Consider the following 9,119-nt stretch of genomic DNA (forward strand, 5'->3'; position numbering starts at 1 on the left):
TCTAACGAACCAAAATTTAAAAAGTCGGTAAACGTATCCGCGACACTCATGATCAGCCACGTGCGGACAGAGGCTTGGTTTTTAGGTTTCTTGACAAAAGTTGTACTGTAAATGTTTATTCTAGAACCACGCGATTATTTTAAGCATGTCGTATTCGATATATTGTCCAACGTACCAGGTCAGGTTAGTGTCGTCGTAATTAGGTAAACCAATCGTCGTATAACCTCAGACTCCTTTACTTTCACTTGTATTCCGCAACGGCCACCAAACCTTTTACGTTGTCCCTGTTTCTTGCGGCACATAACGCATTCGTTACCCCTGCATGTCTACACACGATATTTCAGTCTTGAGTTCCTTCTACACCGAATCTCATCATTGTAAACTCTGGGTTAACGGTGCATAGAAAATTGGTGACCATCTTTTAAACCGCTCGGAATTTGCGGGTTCCTTCAGCGCCTCGGATACATCTGAGTATCTCGGGAATTCGACTGAATCGCAAACAGTAGCTTTCCAAAATTGTTCTGGTACTCATAGCGGCTTAAGAGTAACTCATTCAAAATTAAAATTTTTTTTTATAATCATTCACTAAAGATGATCGAAGAGTTGGACAAGTGATTGTTTTCTCGTTTAAACAGAAATTCACGGTTACTTTGATCATTCCAAGCAAATTATGCGAGTATCCAGTCGTAAAAAACTTGGTCTATACATTTGGGTTTTTATTTGGTGATATCAAGACCAGGTTAAAAACTATTTCTTAATTGGATTATATAGGTTCGCTCTCCCGGAGCAATAAGATTTTTTCAAGCACATGGTTTTTTAATTGGTCTTGAAAAGTACTAGATTCCGATTTTGGAACGAGCCAATGGCTCGTAGCTCCATGAATTCCAACCTTGCCGCTGACCACGAGCTTCGAGAGCTATAAGTAAGAATACGCCGACGTCGCTGAAGAAGCGTTTTGAAAACGCCTTGAGAATGGAACGAAAAATTGAATGAAACGAAGACTACCGGGGTGGGGCAGAAGAACTACTTCTTAACGTATAGGTACGTAGATGGTATAACAGCTGGCGTGAGGTGAGGTAGTGGAAATTGTGCCGATGTTATACAGTGGCGAATTTATGTCAGTATGCTCGTGGATTCTGAACGAAGTAAACGGAGTGAGCGAAAGATTCAGCCGGAGTCTATTCCTCTGCGGTCTTCGTCTCTACGTAATTTGAGACGTATTCATTTCGCATCGCATTCGCGCGATCGCCGAACAGTCATCTGACTTGATCTATTGTCATGGAAATTGTCTGAAGAAACTTGTTATAACGTAGAATCACGAATTTACTGCAATTGTCAAACGAGAAATCATTGGCGCTACCGCTTCCAAAATATGGGACCTTCCTCGAACCAGGATCAGACTATAAGGTGGGTGAGAAGAATGAGCGTTACGCAGATTAACTTGACAATGTGTAGAATAAATTATTATTATGTCATATTTCACGTTGAAATCAATTTTTCTATCTTTTGTCTGTGGCTATTTTTTGGTAATGCACGAATGCCAATTCTATGCACGATATTTTAAATCCAAACTATTTTATCGATTTCAATCCCGTGCATATGCTATATTTCGAATCGTACAATTTGACGATGTCGGCTGGTCGTGAGCCTTGAAATATACATATATATATATACATATATATATATGTATACACAAATATTAAGTTCCAGACTTTACACGGTCTACAGAATATCGGATTTACTTAGAACGGTCATGAATTGTTATTCGTGACGATAATGTATATTACTATCTAAGTCGCCGGTATAATCTCAGAATGTGTAGAATAATTCTCGATCCTTCAAGTTTTTCAACACGATTCTAAACTGCGTGTGATACATGCATGAATATTTGTTACAGTTTTCACAAAGTAAACCTCTTATATAAAATCATGTTTGTATTATCGCGCTTAATGCTCCTGATACGAGGCCGCTTTATCGTGTATTAGAAAATTTTTTTACCAAACCTGAAAAAACGCAGGCAATTTCATTTGCAAGAGATGATTAAACTTAGGTTGCAGAATGCTGCTACGAATATTATTAATAATTTGAATACGCGGGAGTTAAACTAGATTAGTTATTTGTTTATCATTATTTCCGTAGATTTTTATTTCGTCATTATACATGATTGTGAGTGTCAGGATCTTCAATCAAATTTATTTAATAATCATTTTTTAATTAAACATTTTTCTTTTACACGAAACTCATTGCCAGTAGCAAAATTAGTTGACACGCATCATATGACCACGTGCATCCTGGCACGCGTTAAAACTGACCTTAACAGTCAAGTGTCAATGATTATTAATACGCGATATCAGGCTGTTATAGAATAAAAAGAAATATAAATGATCGTGGTCGTGAGATAAATATCGAGAAAACGTAAAAGATTGAATAATTTTCTAGTTCTGGAAAAAATTTCTGTCACAAATTTCTGGATCGCGTTGTCATCTACTTCGTGATCATTTTTTCGAATACAATTATCAAGAGTATTGCCACATCGCATGCTGTACTGAAAATTATTGTAGTTTACAAAGAGATACCACTAGGAAAAAAATTGAAGTAATTTTCACTTTGCGGAGCTGTTAAGTTAATAGATTATGCGACATGAATTCTGGAAAATGTGATCCCCAAAGCCGCTAATTGTTTTTTGTGGCTTTTGAACACCGGTTACAAGTCGTTTTGATCTATATCGAACAAATTCATGATTATATTGTCGTAAATAGAAAAATTAAATACAGAATTTTTGGGGCACGACGGGCCTTCTCCAAAAATGATTTGAACAAGTACTTTTTTTTTCCAACGACTCTGCATCCTTTAATTCTGCCTGTGTCGAATGAATCATTGATTATCTATCAACATGTACAACCAAAAAAATTTATATTCCCTTCGTCTAAGATATCATTTTCAAAGAATCTTGTATAAAAATTCGTTTCAATCCTAAAAGAATGTTGCATACTTTAATTAAATACATATTTAACCAACCTCTAATAATGTCTCGATATTGGAAAGAAAAGATTGTTTTTTTTTTATTTTCATTCAACATTTTCCAGGGGGTCCATTGTACCCCACGCAACCCGATATATTTATAGTTGCTGTTATCGTCGATCGAAGAATACAATTCTAAAAGCTTTTCATAACGGCTACCGACATATGGCGGCTATCAATGAAGCCATCGGGCGTCTGGATAATCAAAGCTACCGCTGCAGACGATGACCCGCATCGAATGAAAGTCATTAAACAATTGCAGTACATCGGTGAATGGCTTCCATGTATCGCTTCACTCCTAAAGCAACCTGTAGGTCCATTGTTGCAAGAGCAACATTTATTTTTTGGCATATCATATCACGTATGACTGATTGAAGTAATACACGCACACCGCGTCGTAGTTGTACTTTTCTATTATGCCGCAAATTGGGATGCAGTAAAATGGTAATTGTTTGAGTAATCGCCGTTAAATGCACGCAGTGTAGGACAAGGCTACCCGAGCTCATTGTCGGTAAGAGTGAAACACTCGGCACAATTCTATAAGTACGTAGTAAATTGACGCGTCGCTGCCGCCTAATCGCTTAATATTGTTGTCTCACGTTACATCACATTCTTCTACAATACGCATGTACCTACCTTACGTTTATACACGGAATTTTTGAGACTGACGCTGATTCCGGAAAAAAGAAAAAATATGATATTGATTAAAAAACTTGAATAAATTCACGAAGTCTTTATTCCTCCACGTTGAAAACGTGAATCTCTGCTATGCGAGATAAAATCATTAATATACTTTATTACATGGAATATTATTGTAATTTTTGAATAATAATTAATTTTAGAGTGTGACATCCGGTCGTTGCATCATGACTAGTTGCAAACATGCAGCATCGCGGCTCTGCACGTCACCTGCATTGCGGATTATCGCCACCTGTATAACGATGCGAGGATTATGAAAGTGTCGCGAGCTTAATGACCTTCTTACAGCCGTAGAAGTGCACTTGACTGTGCACCGATATAACTGAAATAGTGCGCTAATTACAATTGTAATACACATACATCAAGATCCATACATCCTCTTATATTCTCATTCCAGCATTGCAGTCTGTGATGGGATTGCGCAGTTTACGCCAGGTCGTTGTACTAGGACATATTATGCCAGTATTAACGTAGAGCTGAGAAATGAAATCGTTTCACAATGCAAATTGTTATTTACCTACCTAACCAATAAACCGGTTTGAAGGGGATTTTTCATCGTGTCATACGTCCTGCCGTATACCCGTTATTACACATACATATTTATTTTTCGACGCGCAGTACGATTGCTGCTCAGCAGATTACTTGTCGGTAGAGTAATTACGGGCAGTGCGATTTACGATCCTCTGTAAAAGTTAAATTATACCTACAACAATTGTAATATTCTCGGTGTGATTTGCGAGGCGATAAAAATGACGAAAGGACGCGTTTGACTGAAAGAAAAATTGAAAGAAAAAAAACAAACACATTGTCGTACAAATCTAATGAGTTACTAGTGTGATGGCTATCCGGTGTTACACAAGCAGCCGTATTATTTGGCTCTGGAATATTTTTTCCTCGCAAGGTCGATATCGAAACAGGACGCCTAATGTCATAATTATCTTACGAACGAAACTTCAAGAGCTTGAAGAATATCCGTCTACTGATTGTGAGAACCAACGTGCCAGGCTTTGCTATTCAGAATTAAGCTTCGTCACTGCGAGATAGTTCACCGGTACGTTACGAATTGTCGTAGACCATGCATATAACGGTTAGCTACGTGGTAATAGGTGAAGGTTGTAAGCAATAAGGAACGGCAAATCCAAGCGTCCAGTTCGTTCAGCAGGAAATTAATTGATTGGTCCTCATGAGAGGACTGTATAACGGTGCTTATGAAGCGCGACGGAGCTACCGCGCTATCTTTTACCACTGAATAAGTTTTAGGAGGAAAGATAAATCATACCGGCCCCAACCGGTATCTGTAGTAGGATTCGATCGAATCGTTCATTAACACCGAGGACTGCGAAAAATGTCAACGATATCTGAAGTCAAAGTTATTCAAAGAGTAAAAGGATACGAAACCCTAAAACTATTATGACGACAATGTTTCAGTAACAACCGGAAATTGCCACAAAACGAGCAGAATATAACGTCGGGACCAGAGGTGATAGCGGTCTCAAAATCGAGACAAGCAGCTCCGCAGGTACTGGCAGTCGGTGCAAAAAACCTTTTATTACTGAGCTATGGTTGTACAATTGGATTTAGCACCATTCTCCTTCCTGCTCTGCAGAAAGCGGAACCCGAAATTGATGTCACCCTCGACGAAATCACGTGGATCAGTAAGTCACGCGATCATTGCGAATAGCGCACTAATTATGCTAAATATTTTAATTACCTTGAACGAAAACGGTATTAAACCTGAACAAGGAACCGAAATCTTTTAGGCCATTAAATTTCATCACTTTATTCAGGTAGTCTCAACTTGATCCTCGTCCCTGTCGGATGTCTGGGCAGTGGATTAATATCTGGTTACCTTGGGAGAAGGAAGACGATGATGATATTAAATGCTCCGTTCATCGCTGCCTGGATTATGTACTATTATTCCTACAACTCGTCCATGCTTTTTTGTGCCTTAGCCATGACGGGGCTTACCGGTGGCCTCTTGGAAGCACCGGTGCTAACGTATGTCGCAGAGGTGACGCAACCACACCTTCGGGGCATGCTATCAGCGACTTCGACCATGTCCGTAATTCTCGGCATCTTTATTCAAATGCTAGCGGGTAGCTTGACCACCTGGAGGATGGTCGCTCTCGTAAACATGATGTTTCCGATATTGTGCTTCGTCTTACTGTGTCTGATTCCCGAAAGTCCTCATTGGCTCATTGGTAAGGAGAAGGAAAAATCATGTAACGTTTATTTACTACTGCGTCCGTCCGCAGTGGATGCACGGAGGGAAAGGAACTCTTGAACCAACGAAACAGATTTTATTGGTGTGCATTCACTTAAATCCGGTATCCCTAATTTCTTCCAAATACGACGACTTTAATTCAACGATTTTGATTTGGTTAATTTGCCAAAATGAATCAGTCAAGCGAATTCCTTGATTCAACAAAAGCCTTTCTTGTCGCGATGGTGTGAAGTATTCATTCGAGTGAACCTGTTGATGCGTTTCCGACATTGAGTCAACTAAATATGATCTCATTTCAAGTTTATATGTTGTTCCTCCAAGTCGCATGTTCGTTGACAGAAACAATTAGGTATTTCAAATGAAATATGTACACGAATCTAGCCAAGAAAAAATTAACATCGATCGAATGCCATACTTTGTTGATCTAGCCGGACCTTGTTTAGCGTAATCAACTGGTTCAATCGGTTGCACCAATTTGTTTACGAGGTAAATGAAACACCACATGCGTTGAAAGAAGTACAGAATATATTCATCGTAGACGTCAGTACGTTAGTATTATAAACGGCTACCAGGCGGTGAACTTTCTCGCTATGGAAGTAGCTTTGAAAATTCTCATAAAACTGGGTCGTCACCTTGAAAGTCAGAATTTGTACATCTACGTATACAACCATAAGGTTTCAGGTATCACCTATCAAGTATCGGGAAAATGCCACAAAATATCGCGTCAACGGAATTACAAATGATATATCGTGCGATGAATACGTCTTGTGCGCTTGAGTAATTCTAAGTTTTAGCCATCGCAAATGATTTTTGTGACAAAAAATTTCATTACCTGCTTCAACGATTGAACTCTTGACTCAACAAGAAAACATGAACTGGAAAAAATTTAATCTGTTCCGATACAACGATTTCATATTTTTAAAATAAAAACGATTGCGGTGCGTTCAATCAAATTTTTAGCCATTTCAATACGAGGTTGAAGTTGGTAACGTTATCGTAATGAAACATTGGGGAAAAAATCACTATTTTCTTAATTTTACAATGATTTTGAAGAAACCAATATTTCGAAACACAAGTGCGATATTTTTCGCTCATATTTTCTGGGACTTTTTCAGAAAAGGGACGCATGAAGGAGGCTTTAAAGGCGTTGCGCTGGCTTCGGGGATGGGTGCCTGCCGACCACGTCCGGGAGGAATACAACACCGTCTGCGAGTCCATTCAAAAGCCGCAGCAATTAGAAGCAGCGGGTGGAGAAAGAGCCTGGAGGCACTACACGAATCGCACCTTCTGGGTGCCCTTTTTCTTGGTCAGCTGGGCCTTCCTTGTCGGTCACTTTGGCGGCATGACGCCGTTGCAGACGTTCGCAGTGTCTGTCTTCGGTGAACTTCATGCGCCCATCGAGCAATTCAAAGCCACGGTGTTTATGGGCGCTGCTGAACTCCTCGGCACGTTGTCTTGCGTAATTCTGATACACTTTACTGGAAAACGGATTATCGCCTTGAGTTCCATTCTCAGCACGGCCGTCTGTTTCTCTATCGCTGCGCTTTACGGTAACTTGATCCAGCGAGGCCTCATCATAGGCGAAGACTACTCTTGGATTCCAACTTACGCCTTGATTGGTGCCGCTTACCTTAGTCACTTCGGAATTAGATTGCTGCCCTGGATACTCATAGGGGAGGTTTTCTCATCACAGGTACTCTTGCACGATTATCCATGTAGCAATTTTTCTTCCATCAACATTAGTTTTATGATTTTTCAAATCCATTCTCATTCGAGAGCATGTTATATGTTTATATCACCTGCCACTTCGACGGATTTATAATAACGGATAGATTTGATTCTTTTGAACGTTATGCTAATAAAACGAAATGGTTTCAGGTCCGGAGTGTTGCAGCGGGTGCAGTCAGTGCTTTTGGATATGCGTGTGGCTTCGTCGTGAACAAGGTTTACCTCTACATGAAAAATGGAATGACACTGGCCGGTACATTTTGGTTTTACTCGGCGGTCGGGTTTGTGGGGGCCATCGTAATCTACTTCATTCTGCCGGAAACGGAGGGACGGACTCTCAGAGAGATCCAGGAACATTACGCAGGAACTCATGATCTAAAAACTAGGCCGAGAAAAGAAGATCTACCGATTAAAGAAAAATGGACTGTGTCTAACCCGATTCCAGTGGTCGATGATGTGGAAAGTAAGCTCTAAAGTGAAAGTCAAGGTCTTCCTACCTTTAAATGGGTAACGGAAGTCAGAACCTTGATAATGTGACGAGTATTACGAAACGGTTGTGAAACTCAGAAGACTAGTTAGTTTGAGGTAACGAGTTCAACTACTTTAAAAATAAACAAACAAGTTCTGCGGTATTTATTGTGCATTTTCAGTTGCAAAGATTTTCAAACACTCGAACCTGAAAGGAATGCATGAGTTTGCAAGGCATTCGTACACGAAAGTGGGAGCAGCTGCATGTTCATCGTTAAGAATAATATCAAGCGGACACATCCTCAGATTTACCGTATCTATTTTTAATACACTTAGAAAGTCATTTTTTATTTCTGTGAATAATTATTTTGTACAAATCGTCAATATTATTTATATCTAACGATGACATTGAGGTAGCCATAGTAATTATTTGTATAGTATATTTGACCTCCTGTTGTGATTACTATAATGATGTACCGGTAAGATAAAATTTTTATCAAGCATAAATATATTGTCAATGATTCCATACGGTTATTCCATATTTTGCATTCATCTACAGTAAAAATAACGGTTCGTATAACGACGCTCTAGAACCCATTCCACACAGTGGAATGAAAACTACTATAAGCGACACCGGGCCAACTTTGAGAGAATATGGGGCAAAGTATCCTTCAACATTTATCTCAGTCCACATCTATTTCTGAATCAGTTGGTTCGTTTAATTGTATTATCGATGTTTCAGTTTTTTTATTTTAGTACTTGACGTACAAATCGGCCAAAAAAAGTTCCTGATATTGATACTACAGAAAAAAGTAATAAGATTCCAAAAATCGTAACGACACTGAAGCGCAGAAATGCTTAAGTTGATTGTTTGAAACAATTTTGGAAGAACGATGCAGACATATTTAGACTTAGTCTTGTATTAGTAACCAGTGGTAGTGCAGGAGTTGATAACAATTTTTGATTCTACGGTGTTCTA

The 9,119-nt window shown here is 39.1% G+C and overlaps 1 protein-coding gene across 2 annotated transcripts; it reads left to right on the forward strand.

Moving 5' to 3' along the window:
• The first annotated feature begins 1,088 nt into the window (after positions 1 to 1,088).
• LOC124216750 (facilitated trehalose transporter Tret1) lies at positions 1,089 to 8,653 on the forward strand. 2 transcript variants are annotated; one of them, XR_006882692.2, is made up of 6 exons: positions 1,089 to 1,407; positions 5,149 to 5,375; positions 5,508 to 5,921; positions 7,060 to 7,637; positions 7,823 to 8,257; positions 8,323 to 8,653. XR_006882692.2 is itself a non-coding variant. In XM_046621650.2 (5 exons), exons 1-5 carry the CDS (start codon positions 1,373 to 1,375, stop codon positions 8,144 to 8,146), a joined length of 1,578 nt encoding a protein of 525 aa, XP_046477606.1. In that variant the 5' UTR covers positions 1,089 to 1,372; the 3' UTR covers positions 8,147 to 8,653. The 2 variants fall into 2 exon arrangements, 1 of the variants encoding a protein (XP_046477606.1); XM_046621650.2 differs by having other exon boundaries at positions 7,823 to 8,653.
• Positions 8,654 to 9,119: the final 466 nt, after the last annotated feature.

The sequence above is a fragment of the Neodiprion pinetum genome, chromosome 4, assembly GCF_021155775.2.
Source record: "Neodiprion pinetum isolate iyNeoPine1 chromosome 4, iyNeoPine1.2, whole genome shotgun sequence".
NCBI lineage: Eukaryota > Metazoa > Arthropoda > Insecta > Hymenoptera > Diprionidae > Neodiprion > Neodiprion pinetum.